The sequence below is a fragment of the Adiantum capillus-veneris genome, chromosome 4 (assembly GCF_014529385.1).
Source record: "Adiantum capillus-veneris isolate H3 chromosome 4, ASM1452938v2, whole genome shotgun sequence".
NCBI classification, from domain to species: Eukaryota; Viridiplantae; Streptophyta; class Polypodiopsida; order Polypodiales; family Pteridaceae; genus Adiantum; species Adiantum capillus-veneris.
The window spans coordinates 69,787,468-69,811,389 of record NC_140934.1 but is presented as its reverse complement, the minus strand read 5'-3'; the positions used below and the strand labels follow the sequence as shown (position 1 = coordinate 69,811,389).

The 23,922-nt window shown below is 42.4% G+C and overlaps 2 protein-coding genes and 2 pseudogenes across 2 annotated transcripts in view; 1 reads left to right on the top strand and 3 right to left on the bottom strand.

The window, feature by feature from the left end:
• Positions 1–595: 595 nt before the first annotated feature.
• LOC147459374 (uncharacterized) lies at positions 596–1,599 on the bottom strand (annotated as a pseudogene).
• Positions 1,600–11,346: 9,747 nt separating this feature from the next.
• Positions 11,347–11,714, bottom strand: LOC147459373 (uncharacterized; annotated as a pseudogene).
• Positions 11,715–16,062: 4,348 nt separating this feature from the next.
• LOC147459372 (uncharacterized) lies at positions 16,063–17,219 on the bottom strand. Its single transcript, XM_086511588.1, has 2 exons — positions 17,186–17,219; positions 16,063–17,129 (listed from the first exon to the last, which is right to left on the bottom strand). The coding sequence occupies exons 1-2, from the start codon at positions 17,217–17,219 to the stop codon at positions 16,063–16,065; spliced, it is 1,101 nt and encodes a 366-aa protein (XP_086367714.1).
• Positions 17,220–18,820: 1,601 nt separating this feature from the next.
• Positions 18,821–23,922, top strand: part of LOC147459371 (serine carboxypeptidase-like) — a 136,584-nt gene continuing 131,482 nt past the window's right edge. Inside the window, exon 1 of the mRNA XM_086510650.1 lies at positions 18,821–19,305. Within this exon, the coding sequence (XP_086366776.1) occupies positions 19,001–19,305 (305 nt within the window). The 5' untranslated portion in view covers positions 18,821–19,000. The remainder of the gene's footprint in view (positions 19,306–23,922) is intronic.

The window sequence follows — 23,922 nt, the reverse complement described above, 5'->3', positions numbered from 1 at the left end:
CTATCCAAAGAGAGTATAACACTCAGGAAAAGCACTTTCAACTTGAATTTAAACATAAGGAAAATAAAACCTTGTGTCCTCAGAAGTCAGCTATAAGCTAATAGAGTATCAATTCTCTACATACCAAAAGCATCGACAAATAATTGTCAAGCAAGCATGAACGAGATTAATATGCTAGCCTTCCATGCTATTACGCAACTTTGTTTTTATGAGTGTGCATGCACTAAAGCCTCGTTCACAAATGGCATTAGACAAACACTATACCACAGCAATACATCAAAATGTTGGGATAAGAGTCTCTCCATGTTGCATTGCACCTCTATTGCAGATGCAACATCGCGGAGGCTAAAGCGGACCAAACTTATAGATGCTTGTTGTTTAAAAGACCGAAATTCACTGATAAAATCATCCTCATTAATCAAAGGTGCATAATTCACTATTGCCAATGATTTTTCGTTACCATAGAAGAGGAAATTTCCTTAGTCTCAAACTTACCATAATCCTTGAGAGCTTTCTTGAGCGTAGGATGTTGTGTAGGTACTAAAACTCGTAGATTGCCTAGTACAAAGTTATTCGCAAAACGAGCTTCAAGATTTTAGATGATTTCCTGTGCAAACAAAATCTGAAACTCAAGAGCTAGAGTTAAATCAACTCCAAGTACATCTCTGTCTATCTCGATATCAAAGTACTTGCTGCCACGCATGGCTCCTCTCAAAGTACTCAGAGGACCTTTATTAGGTCCATACTCTGGCAAGAAGCTGTAACCACTATCATCAAAATTGAGGGCATTGCAATCAATATCAGGAGGATCTATATAGTATTCTCAGATCAAATTAATCTCTTTCTGAATAATGGCATGAATAGTAGTCACATCAACAAACTTCTTCTGAAACAACTTACTAACCATAGCCATACCTTTAAGAATGTTAGCCAAAAAGTGAAGGCAATAGATGCTATCAAACTTAGAAACTTCTGCAAACAAATTTGGAGCATTTTGTTTGGTTTCCAATAAAATAGCATCAAGAGAGGTATACACCTTACTTATGGTAGTTGATCTACTCAACCACCTGATGTCAAAGGTATGCTCCATCTTCAGAACAAGGCATGCAAGCTCCTCTTGTGTACTCTTCAACTCCTCCAATCTTGTGGAACTTGCATCAAACTAATATGAAATAGAGTTAACAAGCTTCTCAAGAATTTTTGAAAACTCTATATTTTTAGCAACATTTGATATAGCTAAGGCTGCACTACGTGCCACACAGTGTATTGACATTAAGAATGGATTTACATGTGTTTTAAACAATGCCACAACCCATTCTCCTTACCTTTCATTGTTGAGCAGCCATCACCGCCAAAAGCCATAAGCTTGATAAGGTCAAGCTTACTTTTTTTTAGCTCTATACAAACAACATTAAAGATGGTTTTTGATGTTCCATCACTTACACGTGCAATGCCATTGAAACTCTTAGTTGGAATGCACTCATGAATAAGATAAGACAAATAAATAATGAGATGACCATGCTTATAACTGTCATTGGACTCATCAATGAGTATACCAAAGAAAGGACTTCGCAAAACTTTCTTCAAGGTAGAGTCCATTAGGCACTTACCGATACAGAATATCATTTCAGCACAAGCCTTATTGTCGTTGTATAGACAAGTGGAGTATGGAACACGACAATCTTGTAACAATCTCATAAATTCAGAAAAACCAAAAAACGCATAATTTTTTTTAGCCATCTGATATGCAACTTTGAAGAGTGTAGCTAAAGCTTCATCTTTAAAGCTTTCTACCTTCTTCATACTATTTTGAATGCCTTTCTCCCCTTCGAGAAGGAAAGCATCCATTGCATTTAAATGGTTGTTCAGGACAAGGATCCTAAGGAGCAAGGCTCGACCTAGGGGGTTAGGGACCGGAGCCAAGGGCTCGGTCTGGACCAGTGTGGACTGGGGATCCGTATTATGGCTAGGGCTAGGAGTCGGCCTATATATAGGGTGGTGGATCCAACATCTCAGTCTCCTAGGTCTCATATTGGTATCAAAGCTCAGGGAAGGGAGAGGCTGTGGAGGAGGGAGAAAGGTTTTGCATGGCTGCATGATCTCTCATTCTCTCTCATTTAATATTTCTCTCGGCTATGGAATTCTCTCTCTATTTCCTTCAAGGAAGAGGAAGGCAAGAGGGCATGTATGCTTTGCATGCCTAGTACCAAAGAAGGGGGGGCGTGGGAAGCATGGCTTATCCACAGGCAAGGAGGTCAAAGCCAATTAAAGCACGTGTGCAAAGCCACTTTGCAGCAAGGGGGGAGAAGTGGACGACCACAATCAAACGCCATGAGGGCGATCTCAATACAAATGCAAGGGTGGCAGAAGAAAAATACGACACAGGAGTTGGGTCGGCAAGCCACGTAGGGGCCGCAAACGCCATTTCTCCCTCTCACAACATCGATGCTGCGCCATCACCTCTGTGTAAGCCTTTATTTTCATACCCAGTTGCCCAAAGGCCTTTGGCCTTAGGGCAAAAAGGTTTTAAGTTAAGGGAGGTTACCCATCAACAAGGTTTTCTTCCCACCTTTCCTCCTATTCTTAACTATGAGGTCCGCCAGCAATTGGCAAGCAGCCATTAAGGCGAGGTGAATCCCCACACACTCAGAAAATTTACAGAGAATTGTGAATTTGCAAAAAATCTTAGATGGTGGATCATCGGTACTCTTTACGTAAAGCTCCAAGGTAAACAGCCTTGGCAAGGCCGATGGTCATGGATTTGAATTAAGCAAATCTACCGAAGAAACTTCGACAAAGTTGGGGCGAGTACCGAACTCCCGCAAGATTCATACAAGGCATGGAAGTTGTTGCCGAGAACCATTGACATGCAAAAGGGTATCGATCTATTGCAAAGTGACATTCCATCGACAAACTCTTTTGCAACCTTGAGATGGTCTTGAGAGTTCTACGATGGTTTTTCCACATCTTGAGACCATGGCAAAAGACAATTTGCTGATGACAAAGCTATCTTCTTTGACATGGAGCACTCTTGCCATGCAGATTTTGGCCAGGCTACGAGCCAACATACATGCCAGATGTTGACAGCAAAGGAATTACGACTACAACAAGATTTTGAGTACTCGAGATTCTGTAGGGCACATCCATACGAATACGGAAAGCTTAACATGCAGGGTCATGCAACATGAAAGGGAGCGACGAGAACGGCAGTATGGCTTGGGCAAGTGAGTGATGCTGTAAAGAGAAATTCTTCATGCATGCCGAGCAAGTGATGATGTAGATCAATTCTTTGTCGACTTTGGAGGAGGCACATGGTGAAAGGGCATCATGTAGAGAGGAGCAAGGCTCCAAGCCAACGATATGAAAAATTGCCAGGTACGAGGTTGGCACTGTTCACGGTTGCCATCCAGGTATGCTTTGTTTGTATGATTGCACTAGATATGTATTGTCAAAATTGTATGATTTAAATATGGCATCCTAATCGATAAGGTGGTGGATCGACGCGGTCAAGTTTCTTAAAATTTTGTCTCGACCTTGAGCATGAACACAGGGTAGTATATGGGTATATCAGCAATGCATCAGATTGGAGCAGGCTCCGTATGACCATGGTACATTGGTTATGTAAGCAAGTACAAGCAAGGCATGTGGCTTGTAGGGAAAAGGAATTCGGCAAGACCAACTAGTGATGACCGATCATTTGTACTGTGTAGGAGCAAGGCTCCGTACAAGGTGCTCATGTGGAAAGCTTGTGTAGCCAACATCATCTGGTTGGGCTAGACAGTCAGGGTTTATTCAACTCTTCGGCAATTAAAAGCAAGTAAGGCTTGGCCTGTGATTTGTGAGGTTAAGGTACTCGGCAAGGCCGATCGCTTGTTATTAATTCAAGATGTGGGCAAGCAATGCTAGGAGAGGGCTCCTAGGCACGGTGTCTACCATCAATGCAGTCAACCAAGATTATGATTCTCATACCGAGGAGCACGACTCCCTATCTTACTTTCAAAAATTCAAGGAAATTCACCACAGTAGGGCAACCATGTTAGACAATTTCAAGTTTTCTTGTTTTTCTACATTTTAACTTTTGAGTTGGCAAGGATTGCATGTTGTCCAAAGCAACTTGCTTTGACAGCATTCATGGGAAGCAATGCTTCTAACCCGTGCCAAGATCTTGTCATTGGCTTCAAATCAACGACATTGACATACAATTGTTGGTATTTTGCAAAGTGTGGATATAAGCTCAAAGCTACACAACAACGCACTCTGATGTATCCATGCTAGTGTGATCGTTCAAGGCACGTATACTAGAAGCTCACATGGTTGAGACTGTCATTGAAGCCAATGAATTATTATTCCATTTTTTGTTATGTATGCATGGCATACTAGTACGATGGACGTACGACACCTATCATTGCATACGCTTCTCCTATAGCACTAGCTACTCTATCAAGGACGAGCTCCGTTATGGATGTTTTCAAGCATTTTTTTAAATGTTTCTTCACAGGCAAAGTGTCATACCTAAGTCACTCTGATACAATCATGACCACATGTACGCTAGGTGGGTCCCGATGTGAATTATGGTACCTCTCTCTACAAGAGTGTTGTATGCGCATACGGTTGTACGCTTATAGGATAAGCTATGACACAGACATGGTCTGCACTAGAGCCTATGCAAGGGGCATACACCACATTGGAATAAGGGGTTTTCCTCAGCCCAACGTTCTCTCTCTCTCTCTCTCTCTCTCTCTCTCTCTCTCTCTCTCTCTCTCTCTCTCTCTCTCTCTCTCTCTCTCTCTCTCTTCTATGCGGGAAAGGTGAAAATAGGCATGATTTTTTTGAGATCTTTCTATGTCAATACGGTAATAAGAAGAGCAAGAGACAACAGGAAGGGCTAAGAGCCACCTATTGCCACCTATTTTTGAATGGCTAAGATCCATCTGCTTGTAATCCACCAGTGATCCAACAACTCTATTTAGTTGCATACCCATAGATTCTAATGGACAAGCCAGAGTCTTGCCATTAGCGATGTTGGGCATTATTTTAACACTACACACTTTAAGTGTGACAATCAAGTTGAGTTTTTGAACGCCTTAAACGCATACGGGCTTATCTCTGCCAAGGTGTACAGATGAAGCCAGCGTTTCAAACAGCACGGCGGCTGCTCACAAAAACCCAAGATTATGGATTTTTGGGTCCGAAAACGATCTAGTTGTGAATACAATTCCAACTTCAGTGGATCTCCTATTTTATCTATAGCACTAAGAGTGTCTATATGTGTAAAGTTTTGGGGTAAGACCCAGCTCATGATTACTAAATCACTTATCAAGTATTGATGGGCAATTCAAGGGCAAACTCAAAGGGGGTCACGGATACAGGGGCCAAGGGATAGCTGCTAGTTGAGTAGTTTGCCTACAAAATTCTAAGCAAGGGGTTTGACAATGTCGATTTTAACCAAGGGTTTTGGATTGCAAAGACAACACCCAAGGTTACATGTGCAATACTACTTGCATTTCACTACTTTCAATTAGTGTTCTCCCTAAGACTTTGTAGGTCGGCTTTCACTACGGATAAGTGAATGCTATGTTCAACCTCTAGGTACGGATCTATTTTTGGTTTTTCTTTTTACTTTTCCAAGTAGGATGCATAAACTTCTATGTTTTCATCCATTTTTTTCTCTTAAGAGAGATGACAAGGTCATTTAAGAGCCACGAAATTTGGGTTGTAGTGTCCAAAATAAGTTTCTTCATTACGCAGTTATAGACCCACTTGTAGGGTTTGATTTGGCACATGTTGTTGCATGAAATACAACATGGTCTAGGAACTCATGGAGTTCGATTTAGCCAGTGTGGAGTAGGATAATGAGGGTCCCTTTCACTCACGTTGCAAAGTGTTTGCAGTTACCTCCACACCCAAGTACATCTTATACTTGAAGGATGTTCTTTTTTTTAGACATCCTTACCTGAAATATATTCCACATGTGGAGAATATGTGTCTCTGGGATTGACACTGGCGCCGCTACTTCAATTATGTGTCGACGATGTCCCTAGGTAATGGTCAAATCCGTTTTCTAGACTAATTTTTAGCATGTTGTATCAGGAACAATTTTAGTGGCCAGAAATTGTCGGATACGCATAACGACTTGTTCACGTTACAAGGGCGGCTAAACAACATTAACAGATGGTTGTTTATGCATATAGAAAAGCTATGAGTTGTTAATGAAAAGGTTTCATTAACAACTCATGAACGGATGGTTGTTTATGCATATAGAAAAGCTATGAGTTGTTAATGAAAAGGTTTCATAGTTGTTAATGAAAAGCTATGAGTTGTTAATGAAAAGGTTTCATTGTTTGTACCTAGAAGTGATTAATGTTTCACCTTCTATTATGGTTCAAACATTTCAGTAAGGCTTGCAAATGATTGCAGCAATAAGGATTTGGTTTCTTTTCAGAACTATGTACACTAATCTTTCATGTGTGCTAGGAGCATTGCATTCGCCATAACTATTGGCAAGTATGATCATGGATATGCAGGTTGTTGAGCCTTGGCGCGGAAGCGGATAGCTTCTCATATAGACATAGCCAGGGAGATGAGGGAGCAGGTGAGAGAGGAGAGGAGAAGAAGACGTACTGTACAAATGTAAAAAGACTTAGTTTAGATTTTGTTGTGCCTTATAAAAGCATTTACAAGCATAGGTTCACACTTTGTCCGCCCAAGTTGGGTTGACCCCAACAATTGCCCCCTTCAGCCAAACTTGGCATAGTCGTCATCACAACGCCCCCTTCAAACTAGTTCTCACTCTCATGACACACAAAGTTTTAGGTTTACTCTCAACCACAAGTTTTTGGTATACTTGTAAACCGTGAGTTTTAGGTTTTCTCACAACCAAGGGTTTTAAGTGTACCCATAACTTAACGCTACCAAGAGAGCCTCCCCTTTCTTGTAGGTGGAGGTAGGTGTAGCAACCAAAACATGGAGTTTTTGGTTTACTCCCCAAACCTTAGAGTTTTTGGGTTTAGGTTTACCCAATAACCTCACGAGACGTGATTTACAAAGAATGGGGCTTCACATTGGGAAGGTCTTACCGCTGACACATACACGACATTGTCTAATCCCATGTTACATTATTCAGTTTTCCTTTGTGACACTTGCAAACATATGAGAGGCATGTGGGATTCGCCAAATTTTGTTGGGCATATACATCGTGTAAACACTCTTCATCAAATAAGATGCCCCTCGGACTCGTGTGAACAATGTCTTGAAGTCAAAACATGCACTTAAGATTTAATGAAACTTTGACAAATTAAAAAGAAAAAAAAACCTAGGCTGGGTAGGCCGAACTTCACAAATGACGTGCTCAAATCATTGAGGCCACGCCTGTGTGTGTGGGTGTATGCGTGTCCAGGAGACCTCCCTTGAGCCTTCGTTTCACGGCTTTTGCAACAGTGGTGTCTGTTGTCGTGGCAACTCCGGCACCACATCCCGTGCATCTGCTTGCTCCTTAGCTCTTCGCAGCTCGGTATGCACAAGCTCCATCGCTCACAAAATCACTGACGTGAGGGAATCAACGCCTCTCTATGTGCGCCATCTGTGTGCCATGAAGTGAGAATCTAGTTTGAAGGGGGTGTTGTGATGACGAGTGTGCCAAGTTTGGCTGAAGGGGGCGATTATTGGGGTCAGCCCAACTTGGGCAGACAAAGTGTGAACCTATGCTTGTAAATGCTTTTATAAGGCACAAGAAAATCTAATCTAAGTCTTTTTACATTTGTACAATACGTCTTCTTCTCCTCTCCTCTCTCACCTGCTCCCTCATCTCCCTAGCTATGTCTATACGAGAAGCTATCCGCTTCCACGACAAGGCTCAACACAGGTTCGGATCTATTTTTGCTAAATGCATGCACACTAGGGGTTATGGGCCCTAGTGTTTAGCAAAGGCTGATTTGGAGCGGCATGCGTATTCATTACATTAGTGCTATGAAGCATTTTGCACTCTGTGTGCAATATCTCTATGAGGTTTTGAGTCTACCAATCCCCAATAGAGGTCATGGCTTGGTTTGGGTGCTTGTGGATCTTTCAAGCTGTCATATAACATTGTTGATTCTCATCAATGTTATATGACATTGTGATCCCCATTTACTAGGAAGATTGTTTGTAAATCATGGGGAATCACACACACCTCACGACTGTCAATATCCAAGGGGATATGCACATTACAAAGTGTAACTTGTGCTAAAGGATATGCGAAGTGCGTATGTTAGCACCAAGCAATTCAATTAGAAAGCATTTATGGCTCTAGTTGGCGATTGCTTACCATAAATTAAAGCATGTTTACGACTAGGTTTAGTCTCTTCATGTTTAAGTCAAGTTCTCAACCTTGAATACTAGTTATGGTGGGTTGTGTACTGGTGAAAATTGAGAACAAGTCACGAACTTAAACTTGCCTGATGACTTACGTTAGCAAGTTACTTTCATGGAAAGTGAAAAGAGGTACTCTTTTGGGTACATCTTTTTTGTGATAACTCCTTTAGCATGCTGGTATGTGCTCTAAATGGAGTTTACACACTATGTTGGATATGAGCCGGTAACACATGACGGTTGCAAATGGACAACAATGTGGAAAATCAAGATGTTACTCTTGGTTTCATTGAACCTCCTATTGAACCGTGTTCTAGTCAAATGAACAGCTGGATCCATGAAGGATACCACGAGGGAAAATATTAGTGTATCACCACTCTTGAGGACGAAAACACTTGTCCAAGAGGGGAGTAATGTCAGGACAAGGATCCTAAGGAGTAAGGTTCGACCTAGGGGGTCAGGGACCTGAGCCAAGGGCTCGGACTGTACCAGTGTGGAATGGGGATCCGTATTATCGCTAGGGCTAGGAGTTGACCTATATATAGGGTGGTAGGGTGGTGGATCCGGCATCTCAGTCTCCTAGGTCTCATAATGGCACTCGGTCCTACAATGAGCTTTTTAAATTGCTAAGCTTGAAATTTATAGAACCTTCTTTTGAATAGGCACTATGATGATGAGAATATTTCAAACAAAACTTACAGTACAATTTTGATGCCTCCTCATTATATACCAACCATTCGAACTTTTGTAGCCAATCTTCTTGAAATGTGGCGCGTGCTTTGATCCTTCTTTGTAACTCTATCTTCTCTGCTAAAGATAATAAAGAATTCTCATCAATAGAAACTGCCTCTGGTAAGTTGGACAAAACTTCACCTTTCATCTTCTTGACATTTATCTTGGATGGATTGAGCCCTGCCCATTGTAACAACGTACCTCGCCTTTTTACCTTTTTTACCCTTTTTGGTACCTCCGTACCATTCAAATCCATTCACAATTCACTCTGTAAACATGAAAACAAATATAAAAAAGTTTAGGCCTACATAAAGTAGCACAAAAAGATATCCCATTACATAAAAATATATCATACACAAAGATATCCCATTACATAAAAAGATATCATACACAAAGAATCCAACATTCCTCAAAGCATATCCTAGTCACCTAGTTTCAGCAATACTACATAAGTGCATTAAAAAGTACACACGAGAAAAAAAAAGATATATGCAAACCTGCTCAAGACAAGGGTGTTGACTAGAGATGAAGTTGTAGACAACACAAGGGATGGACAAATTTATGAACGCTCCAGAGAGCTGCATAAATTTCAAAGACCATGAGTAGTATTGCTAGTTAGACTATGTTAACTCATACACCTACACGTAAACTATGTAAACTCAATACACATATATTAAATATAACAATTCTCTTGCAATGCATGCTTGTGTGTGTGTGTGTGTGTGTGTGTGTGTGTGTGTGTGTGTGTGTGTGTGTGAGAGAGAGAGAGAGAGAGAGAGAGAGAGGCCATGTCTCTCCTGTCTCTATGTGATTCAAGTTGTTATTGTTGCGTTAGTTTCTCTTCCTAAGACAAACATTAAAATGTAAAGCTACTTAAATTTTTTCAAAATATTAAATCTAGACTTATACAGACGTTGACATGTGGACTAATATTTGATTCTCAATATGAAATCCAGTCTTTTCTTTTCTGAAGAGTAATCCATATAGCTTAACTAACAATAAGGTTTTCACTTTGGACTTTCAAGGCTCAACTTCTCAAGCCCTGTCACATCATGAATATAAAATCTGGAGTTTCTTTTCTGAACATGAGATCCACATTCCTTAAAGCTTAACAAAAGAAAAAGGTATCTCCTATCGTTCTCATTACATGAAATTTATATTGTTTAACAAAACTATAAGCTTTCCACCTTCAACTTTCAAGCCAATCAAACTGAATCTACAGGCTATTGAAATCAAATCAATAAACTATTGCATCAAAGGAAAACTCAAGCACAATAATAATACCTGCAGAGCCAGGTTGCGACTTGCAACAACTTGCAAGAAAACTCCTTTCTTCATAGAGATTTATCTACTCTCCATCGCTAAGGCTCAAGGGTTCAAAGAAACTTGTATTGGAAGTTGGAAAAAGGTTTGTGTGCAGAGCCTCTCGAATCCGGATTCTAGAGTCTTGACTCTGTGCGTGTATGCGAGCAAGAGGAAGCCTTGAAAGTTGAGTAGTTTGGGAAACTTTGGGTTTCCCATAGTTTCTTGATAATCCAATTTTCAATATTGATTTAGAATTTTAGTGACTTAAAAGTTAATTTCCAATGCATGATATATCGATGTGGCGCACCTTTTTAAGTTTCAGTTTCACATTGGAGGATGCCCTGCCACGTATGTATATCATACGACATATGTCATATATGTATATAATATTATATGTATTGGAACTTAAGTCTTAGAAGCCTCCTCAACCTATGTGGAACCAAAAAATATCCTTTTCCAACTAAAATGAACAAGTCCAAAACCTTTTTCGGCACAACTTTGACAAAGTTTTACAAACCTTTTCCCTTAACTTTGAGACAGCCCATCACCAGTGTTGCCAGAAAAGAATTTTACAAGCAGAAAGAAAAACCTGCTACTTTCATGAGAACCAAGAAATTTGGATATTCTCCCAGCATGAAATTTCAAAAAATAAACATGCCAGGATTTTAATGTCATGCTCAGCATGAGACGGCCGAAAAACTTTTCCGTTCACATAAACATTTAAAAAAAGGACAAATAGAGATATGGACGGCTCTCAAAAGTACAAGTTTTTGAATTCCTTTGACATTAGAAACAAAATTCCATTATTAGACTGTCACACGCCCTCCATCCAAACCCTCAAACAAAGGACCATTCTATGTACAAAGAAAATCTCAAGATATAGCCTTAGATACTTATTGTTGAAGAGCTTATCCACATGAAATAACCCCGTTCCTCTTTGAGAGCACCAATGGTAAGAAATTCTCACATGTAACTCAAATCCCCTAGGCCGGTGTATGCTAATAGCAAAGACATATGTACAAAACACAGAGCAAAAGCAACGGCAATATCAGACTTGAACGTGTCTAATGCCCTATCCATGATCTTGAGGGGGACGCACCCACAGCTGTAGTGCTAGCTCCTCATTATTGGCTTCCTCCTGCACAAGTTTTGACAAAGGCCAACTTATCCAATCCAAGAAGCATCAAGGTGTGAATTTTTAAATACCATACTGAAACTAAAACTTAAAGAGTAGTTGCACAAACCTGGAACAACAATATATGCGCAAACATCAAAGCCAGAGGTGCTCGAAGCTCGTAAACTAGATGCTTTGCATGGGTTGCAACTAGCATGCGGCCAACATGCAGGCCTGGAGAGAAAAAAATATGCATTGGACTCCATCCCACCTAAGACCTCCAAAAGCTTGCCTTCGCTTGTGATTTGTGTTGCTGAAATTGCAAAGACACTTGGTGCATGCTTTCAAATGCAAAACCACTATTGATATTTCCCCTTTAAAGCATCAGGAAAAGAAGCTTAGAACTTAGGAATAAATAAAGCACACCAAACATTTGCAATCAATATTTGACTCAAAAGCTTAACTTAAATAGGCTAACCTGCTGCTCACTTTTACCAAACATTTGCAATCAGCATCTGACTCAAAAGCTCAACCTGAATAGGTTAACCTGCTACTCTCCTTTCCATGAATACTTTTGCCTTTTTGAAGTTGAATCATTTCCTAAAGCTTATGTTCGAGGAATCCTGCAAAGCATTGTAGGTAAGGACATGGTAGAGAGTTGGGGAATCGAACCCCATTGTCATTTGGAAATGACAAAACCAAGCTCTCTTGCAGAGGTGAGGAGTAGGGCAGCTGAGTCGAAGCTCCCCTATTCCTCACCCCGGCTCTGCAAAAGACATGAATAATCAGTAGGCAATAGAAAATATTATTAAAAAACAACAAAACTCATGAAAAACTCATCAACAAGACCATTTCTTTGATGCGTCTTTGATACAACGGCAACACACACACCTTCTACCTCATCTATTTTCATTGGCAGTCAAATCAAAGATAGGTAAATCCACATCAAGCATACATGAGTGAAACATGATTGTCTCTTATGCAGTCTCCCAATGAAACTCATACACATGCCGTGATGTTTTTGCACCATCGCACCAGAGGTTGATAGCTTCGGTAAAATAAAATGAGCATAAAGGAGGCCCCTCAATAGGAATGCGCATCAATACATCCAAATTCCTTGTTTCCAATCTGTTGTGAAGCTTCCTTTTGATAATGTTTTGTACACTAAACCCTTTCTCACATATGGCAGTACTGCAACATTGTAACATTGCTATTTGAGCAAGGCTAGGATACTTCTCGCACCAACAATCACTTTTCCCTATCAAGCACCATGTATTCCTCAATGTTTTCCCCTTCCAATCTGAAGCCCCTTGAACTTTAAACATATGAAACTCCCTCCACATTGACCTTTCATCTACAAGGGGGCCTACTTGCTTGCCTCCACTTAATGCATGAGCATGAGCAAAATGCTTAACCAAAGCATCCGTTTGAGCACCACCAAAACTTTTCAATTCTTTGCTACAAGGAAACGTGATAGGAGACAAGATTCCAAAATTTTTCATTAAAGAAGCATTACCAAATCTAGCCTCCAAATGCGTTTTGACTTCCATGCAAAATTCACGTTGAAAACGAAGAGCATCTGCAAGATCTGTCCCTATTGTTACCATGTACATGTGGTAGTGATGTGTGTGAACACACGAGGACTAGGGGCATTTTTTCCCTCTTTAGGAGGTTTTTTCCCCCGTGCATTGTATATACGTCTATCTTTCCATTTGCACACCAAGTAACACACTCTCTATTGTGTGCCTTGAGCTTCCTTCATCTTCTCCAAGCTGTGTGTGTTTCTCTGCAACCCTTATTCCAACAATTGGTATCAGAGCAGGTTACGTCCTCCCGGGCTTAGTCGCCAGCTGCTCCAGCACACGCCTGCTCACTTTCTCCGATTACAGTGAGGTTTGGCGAGCATTCTGATTTTTTATTCGGGCTCATTTCCGCCCCCGTTTCCACTACATGCAGGTCTACACAAGCAATTTCGTCATTTTGTGCATAATTTCTGTCAGTGCCGTTTTTTGCATAACAAGTGCCTTACAATCTTCTACGGTTTGTGCTATATAGCACCTGTTGTTCCCACTCCGTTTCTCCTATTTTCGGGCAATTTTCACATCAGGTTCAGCATTTACCATAGTTGACAACAACACAGATGTCTTCAAGATGTTTGCTGCTGAGGACAGGTTGGATGGGGACAATTACCTTATGTGGGCTTATATGATGCAACACGTTTTTGTGTCAAAGGGCGTCTGGAATATTGTGCAGGGCATTGATGTACGTCCTGGTTCTGAGGATGTAGGCGATGTTGAGGATGTTGTAGGTCTTGCTGCAAGGATTGCTGCTATTAGAGTTGTTTTGCCTACAGCAGAACAAGCTCGTTGGGATGTAAAGGATGTGCATGCTCATGCATTGATTGCATTGTCTGTGAAGAGAACTATTGTTCCTCACATCCGTTCAACAAAATCTGCAAAACAGGCTTAGGATATTTTGGCTGGTCTTTATGCAAGTCGCAATGAGGCTAAAATTGCTTTGCTACGTAAAGAGCTGGAGTCGAAGATTATGGATGAGGAAGATGATATGGACACTTTCCTTGCTAGTGTCAAGGATATCAATGAGCAACTTATTTCTGTAGGTGAAGTCATTTCAGACAATTCCCTTGTGCAGACTGTTCATGATGCCTTACCAGATTCTTACTAGACTTTTGCTAGTACTTGGAGACTTATGACCCAAGGAAATCCAGAAGTTGTCAAGTTTGATGCATTATGCACATTGATGTTGCAAGAGCCACTTTCCAGAAAAAACAGGACTAGACAGCGTGCAGTTAAACATGCTTTTATTGCTTCTCAAAGCGTGAGGGTGATGTACTTCTCATTGTGGTTCTTTATGTAGATGATTTGCTGATATCTGGACCAAATGAGAGACATATTGCTGAATTTAAGGCTGATTTGAATGTTACTTTCAAGATGAAAGGTTTGGGGTTGTGCATCATTATTCGGGCATACATTTTAAGCAGTTTGATGGTGGTATTGCCTTGTGTCTCAAAAGTTACATAGAGACATTGCTATGTAAGTTTGGACTTGAGGATTGCAAACCTATTGCCACTCCCATGGAAACAGGTTTGAAGTTGAGTCTTCATGATGCTAGCGATCCTGCTGATGTCACTCTTTATCAAACTGATGTTGGCTGCCGTATGCAACACGAGGCTGGATATTCCGTTTGCAGTCTCACAGGTCAGCAGATTTATGCATAGCCCAGGGTCTAAGCATTGGCAGGCTGTCAAGAGGATTTTCCGCTACCTTAGTGGCACTTTACATCTTGGCTTGTTTTATCCCAAGGGGGGATCATTGTCGCCAGACTTACATGCTTTTTCAGGCTCAGATTGGGTTGGTTGTTTTGACACGCGAGTGTCCATAAGTGGTTTTTGTTTCATGCTTGGTAGTTCATGTATATCATGGTCGAGCAAGAAGCAACCTACTGTGGCCACTTTGAGTTGTGAGGCTGAGTACAGGGCAATCTTCACAGCTACGGTTGAGTGTGTATGGCTCAGACGCCTTATGGATAATTTGGGTGTTGGACAGGACACTACCAACACTATCTACACTCATAGTTAGAGCGCATTGGCAGTTGAGAGGAACCCAGTTTTTCATGCTTGCACAAAGCACATTGAGGTGCATTACCACTATGTTAGGGAGAGGCTCTCAGCAGGAGAGATCAGCTTGGCTTATGTGCCAACATAGGACAACCTTGCAGATCTTTTCACCAAGGCATTGTCTCGTGAGAAGCTCGAAGCTTTCCGCAAAGCTTTGGGCTTACTCCCCTTTGTGGACTTATCATGTCCTCAGGGCATGGCACTTCCCTTTACTCATGTGCCAGCTCTCGTTCACCGCATCACTCCAGGGGGGATTTGTTACCATATACATGTGGTAGTGATGTGTGTGAACACACTAGGACCGCCGGGGCATTTTTTCCCTCTTTAGGAGGTTTTTTCCCTCGTGCATTGTATATACGCCCATCACTCTAGGGCTATCTATCTTTCCATTTTCACACCAAGTAACACACTCTCTATTGTGTTCCTTGAGCTTCCTTCGTCTTCTCCAAGCTGTGTGTGCTTCTCTGCAACCCTAATTCCAACACCTATGACACACCTTTGAATGTGCATGATGTAGTACATGTCACCCTTCATGGCTTTACGCAAAGTCCATAGCCATCCATGCTTTACACCATGCTCTGGAATGATAGGGAAGCTGTGTCCATCATGGCTGTGCAAATTCATGCCAAATTCATCCATTGGACCTGTAAACTCCATTTCCATAATAGTGACAATAGACGATATCAAGCTAAGAATACTCGTTACATCCACAAAAGACTTTTGAAAGGTTAAGCTTAAGGACACAAGATGCTCTAAAATATCAACCAAAAAGTGAATTGCATAAATAAATTTGAAATTTTGCTACCTTGCTATACAACCCAATACTTTCTTCCTGCAAAAAAAATGATGAGTGGCTCAAGCACCTCACAAACTTTAACCAGGACTTTATAACGGCTCAACCAACGGAGTTTGTGTACCGTCTCCATTTTCAATGGAGATCATAGACCTCTTGTAGTTCTACCAATCTGGCAGAATGATTCGACGACTTTTTGAACATAGCACCAAGTTCATTAAGCACTCCATCAACATAATTTGCAAGATCATTACCTTGGAAAGTGTCCGAAATGCATAGGTGTGTGCGATGAGCAGCACAATGAATTGGTTTCATATAGGGACTCCGCTTCTTTAAAAGTGTCGCCAAACCATTGTGTACACCCACCATGACAGATGCTCCGTCGGAGCCAAAGCTAACCATCTTCTTCTCATCAAGCCCATAAGTTTCAAACAAAGAAAACAATGCATTCTCTAAGCCCTTTGATGTTCTATCCTTGAGTTCTAACAACCCCAAAAAAGCAGTTTTTGGCTCATTATGATACATATAAGATGCATACACAATCAAATGCTTGACAGTAGAAATATCAGTAGATTCATCTACCAAAATCCCAAAAAATGGAGAAGAGGTCAACTTCTGTAAAATTCTATTGAAAATAGATTCACCGATGCACGATGCAAAACTTGCGGCTACTTTATCATTACGGTACAAAGACAATGTATTTAGTCCACATGCATCCATCAACTCTATCAAGGCTGGAAACTTAACAGATGCAAGATCTTCCTTCGCAATGTAATAAGCGCACTGAAAAAGATTCAAAATATTGACATCCACATTTCCTCTTATTTTGTCGATGCCATCTTTTAATGCTTTCTTCCTATATGCCTTAGAGTAACATGCCCATTTGTGCTGCCTTGATGTAGCATGACACCTTATTGCACTCAATTGAATATTCACAGAGCCACATGTTCCAAACTCACTTCGACACTTTTTCGTGCACTCACAAATTTTGCAAAACATTCTTCCTTTGCTTGCATCAAAATACACCCAATCAAATGAGACAGCCCATGCATCATTCCATGCCAAACATGCACTTTTTATTCTTTCCGACTCAGATGCAACAGAGGTACTAGAGGATACCACATTCAAAGATGACAAATCGCTAATAGCAAGGTGTGTATCCTCCTTAGAGACATGTACCTTAACCTTTTTGCGAGATGGGTCTGAATGCGAGTAAAATTTGGCATGGCCAACAGAGTGGATTTCCTATTAGCCTTACTTGCAGATTGCTTTTGTGCCATCTCATTTTCCATGAATGTCCTGCAAAAAATGAAACAATCTCTCTCTCTCTCTCTCTCTCTCTCTCTCTCTCTCTCTCTCTCTCTCTAACAAGCATGCTCTGAGTGAAAAATGGCTACGTAAACAAGCTATGTAGGCATGAGACATTTTGTACGTAGTTATGAACTGCGAGCGTAGGGAGAACATGGGCATAAGAACCTTTGTACGAAAACCATGAACAATTGGCTCAGGCAAAGCATGCTCTATAGACGATCATCTACATCTGATGCAAAGAAAGCTATGGGCTATCAGTAAAACGAGCATGGGCCATGGGATGCCACTACATGGCCTACTGGTGCAATGGCCTGCGGGGCAAGAAAATGAGAATGACTAACATCATTGCATGACTTGCATGACTTGCATGGGGCATTTGGGCCAAGGGCTACTGCTGCATCACCAGTTGCAAGAAAGCGAGCATGAGCTGCTAGCACATAAATAATCAGTACTCCACCATAGTGGACTTAAACAATACAGAGAGGGGGGCGGATTACAGGGGAAACCCAGCTTGGACCATATAAGTGGAGACCACAAAGTAGGCCAACAGTAGGGGGCATTCGGCACACCCATGGCACCTCTCTCTGTGTGTGTGTCTCTCTCTCTCTCTCTCTCTCTCTCTCTCTCTCTCTCTCTCTCTCTCTCTCTCTCTCTCTCTCTCTCTCCACATTGCAAGGAGTAAACCTGGGAAACTGACGAAAAATCCACAGAAGCTTAAAAACAAGAAACAATATTGTTCCAACCTTAGTTTGGAGGACGTGTAACCTTAGACTAGAGAGAGCCGTCAGAAGATGAGAAGAGCTATTGTGAGGCTTCGGCTTCTTGGAGGGGTCCGATGAATGCAGAGAAAGTCATGCTCTGTGATGTATCAGTGCATTGGGCAATGATGATGGGGCAAGTTAGGAATCGGTATTCCAATGAGGCAAAAAGAGATCCAATTGCCCTCATGTGAGTCAGTACCGCGAGGCTCGAGCCATCCATTCATCGTGAGCATAGCTCATGTGCGAAGACAACAGGGCAAGGGCGCATTAGCTTAGCAATGGAGAGGGCTTAATGAGCATTCTATTCTAATTCTTATTTCTCCTTATAAATCACGCACTTAAAAGAGGGCAGAGAGAGAGAGAGAGAGAGAGAGAGAGAGAGAGAGAGAGAGAGAGAGAGAGAGAGAGAGAGAGAGAGAGAGAGAGAGAGAGAGAGAGAGAGAGAGAGAGAGAGAGACTCATTGAGCTTTAGTTAGGTTTGAACTTTGAAGCTTCTGGAATTTGGATTCTGCATAAGCCAGTCTAGGTTATAAATACGAAGCTTTGGGTTGCCTGTTTACAGTCCAAGGATCCTCATTGGACCACATAGGGATAATCCACCATTGAACGTCTTTGATTGGTCCTACCATAATTTCTTAAACTTTTAAACCCTTTATGAAAATTGAAATACTAGTTTCTAAGTTCTCACACAAATATACCCTCTAACTTTTCAATGACAATGGTGATCTCGTTTCTTCAACAAAATTTACCATTTTGCAAAACCTTCAAATTTTTTAGTGGCCGTGTGAACACTTACCCATCACCAACTTGAGCACTTGAGCGAGCCTCAGAAACCAAGCGTCCGAAGCCCCAAGACTCAAGAGGTTGGCATAAAGGTGCTAGTGTGAAAGTTGGAGGTTCGACCTGGGAGAGGCAGATGCTCAGGAGTCAGCGGGAGTGACGTAACTTCATTTCTTGATGGTATAAACGACAGCTCAGAGAGCCCCAGAGAAGAAAAAAAGATGATGATGCCCTCTGCCGTTTTGCTCGTATTGTCATTTGTGGGCGTCGTTGTGGGCCTGGCATCCGCCGGATCATCGGCACATCTCAATATCAGGTTTCCGGAAGGCCAAGCTGAGAGCTTCATCAAAGCCCTTAATCTGGTCCCCGGTGCAGCGGAAGTCAGCTTCATAGAGCTAGATAGCCCCAAGCTTGTTGAATCTCCGATTAGCATTCATGTCCATGGCGATCCTGACTCCTCCATCAGCGCAGAGCAGCTCGGGCAGCACGCGGGCTACTTTCGTCTCCAGAATACACATGCTTCAAGGTATTCTACTGTTAAATTCTCACATTTCTCTGCTTATTGTTGGATAAAAAAATCTAAGTGGTTGTGTTATGATGGATTCATTGCAGTAGAGTGCTTGTTGCTGCGCTCACATTGAATTGGAGTTGAGCAAAATGAAGTTGAAAAGTGCGAGCTAAATAAGTACATCTTAATTTATGGAAAAAAGAGCATGGCAACCTTGCAAATTAGAAACATCAGTCTACAAATATGACTAAGGAATAAGACATTGTTTACCTTGTAAATTAGAAGCATCAATCTATAAGAATTGCGAAGGTAGCACATTCTTAGACAAACAATGAGAGCCTACAAGGTCAATGCCAAGTGAGATTAGGTCAAAGAAATGTTTATTGCTTGGGGAAGAGAGGCATATTGTGTGTGTGTGTGTGTGTGTGAGAGAGAGAGAGAGAGAGAGAGAGAGAGAGAGAGAGATTCATTATCGTCCGCTGAGGTCATATATGACCCATGAGACCAAAAACGCATGCAAAACCATTTCTTCTGTCTAGAAGGAGAGGTTGGAAAGTGTCTCCCCTTCACATGAGAGAGGGCGGTGTCCATGACCTAGAATGGAGAGGTCTTACCACTAGCCGTCTCCTAGAGGGACTTAGTGGCAGTGTCTTAACTTCATTTTTACAAGCAAAAGAAAAACTACTAGTTATGTGGTATTATTGGGGACTGCCTTGGTAGACCGAAAGTCCTCAACGATTGCGCGTCCTCCACGATAGACTACCCATTTTCCAGTTGCTCTAGCTTCACGAACCTTGGTAAGCTCTTCTCTTACACCAGAGTTGCATAGGAGTCTAGTTCTTTGCAAATTAAAACTCAACGTTCTTGGGATTCTTCGATTGGTACAACATAGTGTCACGGGCTACTTTGGACTTAAATGTTATGATTCCATGGGAGGTTGGAGCAACCATTTTTGGTGACATGTGAGGCTATGGATTGAACATGTGATGTATCGAGCATTGTATCCCACTTAATTGTTGGCATTAAACAGTTTTAAACTAGCAAGCTGATGTATTGAAGCATGGAAATTACCTGCTGTGTACCACTCTTGAGGCAGTCCTCCAATCCGAGATTGAGGGATGCAACATCTTGACGCTTGAGTTCGCGTATCTCCTTGAGGCTTGTTGACGTGAGTTTGGATCTTGACTGGAAGACTTGCGGTGATCGTTTGAATCTGTGCTTGACGGTATTTAAGGCCTTTGCCTCCATCCCGACTTCAACGGTAAAATATTTCTGTTCGAGGTTCGTGAGACGTGCTTCAGCTGTATCTAAGCGTTGTCGAAAGAGAAATGCTTGGATTTGTAATTGGAGGGCATCCCAATCCGAGGCTCGTATGACGGACGGTTTCTTAGGGGGTTTGTAATACAGAGGCAAAGGACTTTCTCCCAACATAGATGACAGGGCTAGAAAAGGGTGTACTAGGGGTGGCTCTGTTTAGTGTTGAATTGAGGGAGCCGACTGCATCATTGTGTGTCGGCATGGGAACAGGTAGGTGTTGACCTTTGTTTGCCTTTTTTTTTTGTTGCCATGTTAAATGGCGGTTAGCTTAAGCACGTGGCTGTGGTGATTAAGCAGGTGAGTAGAGAGCGGGTTGTTTGAGTGCGCCTCGCGGGGCTGTTTTGGCAGGCAGGTGAGCAGAGGCACGAGGAGGAAATTGGTGGTAGAGGTTCAGACAGGTTAGCTCGTGGAGAGAGAGAGAGAGAGAGAGAGAGAGAGAGAGAGAGAGAGAGAGAGAGAGAGAGAGAGAGAGAGAGAGAGAGAGAGGCTTCTTTTGCGGATGTGGCACTCACCTCACTTGCCACGTCAATCAGAGGTATGGTAGGATAAGTGCATCCTCCCAACTTTCCAACAACAGTTTTGGTCATGCATGTGGACCCTCTGGGTCAGCGGTAGCATATGTTTTTTCATGTGGATGATAGCACATGCAAAATTGCCTGTTGGCACTTAGTTGGCAGTCATTGTTCATGATTTGACTTGTCGGAGATGTACTTCAGAGCTTGGGTCTTTGAGACACTGTTTCTTGGTTTGTCCATATGTGTAGCCAGTATGGATGGCAGCTTGCTGTTTGTTGATTAGACTGGGCATCTATGACGGGTTCGTGACGTGGAGGGTAGTTGCATGGCTGTTGCAATTTTCGGGGTCACACACCTTTTTTAGGGCTTGCTGACGGATTTGTTCTTCGTGCTTACTCCCTTAGGATATAGTCCAGATTTAGGTCACAAGTTGGATTTCTACCAGCGAGACAATTTCCACCACAATATGCAGCATCACGCTTTGGACCATGTGAAAGACTCGATGTGCCCACATTCTGGGCTCACAGTCCTCCCCTACGTCCACCACTTTGACAACCATTTGGATTGAGCTGTTGCATACTCTTAGCAGTCAGTGGGATTCTTCAGCCGGCTTCTCCAAGGCATGTGAGGCTATGGATTGAACATGTGATGTATCGAGCACTGTATCCCACTTAACTGTTGGCATTAAACAATTTTAAACTAGCAAGCTGATGTACTGAAGCATGGAAATTACCTGCTGTGTACCACTCTTGAGGCAGTCCTCCAATCCGAAGATTGAGGGATGCAACATCTCGACGCTTGAGCTTGCGTATCTCCTTGAGGCTTGTTGACGTGAGTTTGGATCTGAACTGGAAGACTTGCGGTGATCTCTTGAACTTGTGCTTGAACGGTATTTAAGGCCTTTGCCTCCATCCGGACTTCAACGGTAAAATATTTTTGTTCGAGGTTCGTGAGACGTGCTTCAGCTGTATCTAAGCGTTGTCGAAGGAGGAGGTTCTCCTCTTGTAATGCTTGGATTTGGACTTGGAGGGCATCCCAATCCGAGGCTCCTATGACGGACGGTTTCTTAGGGGGTCTGTAATATAGAGGCAAAGGACTTTCTACCAACAGAGATAACAGGGCTAGGAAAGGGTGTACTAGGGGTGGCTCTGTTCATTGTTGAATTGAGGGAGCGGACTGCATCGTTGTGTGTTGGCATGGGAACAGGTAGCTGTTGACCTTTGTTTGCCTTTTTTTTTTGTTGCCATGTTAAATGGCGGTTAGCTTAAGCACGCGGCTGTGGTAATTAAGCAGGTGAGTAGAGAGTGGGTTTTTTGAGCGCGCCTTGCGGGGCTGTTCTGGCAGGGAGGTGAGCAGAGGCACGAGGAGGAAATTGGTGGTAGAGGTTCAGACAGGTTAGCTCGTGGAGAGAGAGAGAGAGAGAGAGAGAGAGAGAGGGGGGGGGGGGGGGGGGGGGGGGGGGGGGGCTTCTTTTGCGGACCCGACACTCACCTCACTTGCCAATCAGAGGTATAGTAGGATAAGCGCATCCTCCCAACTTTCCAACAACAGTTTTGGTCATGCATGTGGACCCTCGGGGTCAGCGGTAGCATATGTTTTTTCGTGTGGATGATAGCACATTCAAAATTGCCTGTTGGCACTTGGTCGACAGTCATTGTTCATGATCTGACTTGTCGGAGATGTACTTCAGAGCTTGGGTCTTTGAGGCACTGTTTCTTGGTTTGTCCATATGTGTAGCCAGTATGGATGGTAGTTTGCTGTTTGTTGATTAGAGTGGGCATCTATGATGGGTTCGTGACGTGGAGGGTAGTTGCATGGCTGTTGCAATTTTTGGGGTCACACACCTTTTTCAGGGCTTGCTGACGGATTTGTTCTTCGTGCTTACTCCCTTAGGATATAGTCCAGATTTAGGTCACAAGTTGGATTTCTACCAGCGAGACAATTTCCACCACAATATGCAGCATCACGCTTTGGACCATGTGAAAGACTCGATGTGCCCACATTTTGGGTTCACAGTCCTCCCCTACGTCCACCACTTTGACAACCATTTGGATTGAGCTGTTGCATACTCTTAGCAGTCAGTGGGATTCTTCAGCCAGCTTCTCCAAGGCAGTAGCGCAGTAGTGTTGATGTGTCTTTCTTCACACATGGGCGAGATCGTCAGTTGTTTTTTGTCGGGATCATGCCCACATCACTTGGAATTATGCACCCCCATAGTAGTTTATTTTACATTCATCGTACATACCACCTTGGTGTTTGCATAGCCTACACATTGATACCGCACTTTTGTACTTCCTCTAGGTGATAGGCCATTGAGCATCTCTAGAGGTCACAGAATATAGCCCCTTTTCGTAGAGAGAGAGAGAGAGAGAGAGAGAGAGAGAGAGAGAGAGAGAGAGAGAGAGAGAGAGAGAGAGCTCCTTTCTCCCACTTGAGGCTTTCCTCTCGCATACACAGAACTAGTGCGAGTCCTTCCATTCGACTCTGCCTTTTTAGCCTTCTTGTGCGATGAACAAGACAGAAATGCTGGTGTCATTTCATCTTTGAAACATGCACTCAAACAATACACAATGTGTAATAGATTCATTTTAGGAATTTCTATTCCAAAGTACCTCTACATAAAGTCATTCAGCAGAATACTATCAACCCGTCAATATCCCTGAAATCTCAAAAAGAAATTAGCGACTTTATTCCATCGAGGTAACCTGTGACAAAGAAGCGGAGTAACTTCCCTCTTTTACAGCCCGCACCGCACCAGATTCAACGTGCTGATTCATCGATAATTCTTGAAATAGTCGGTGCT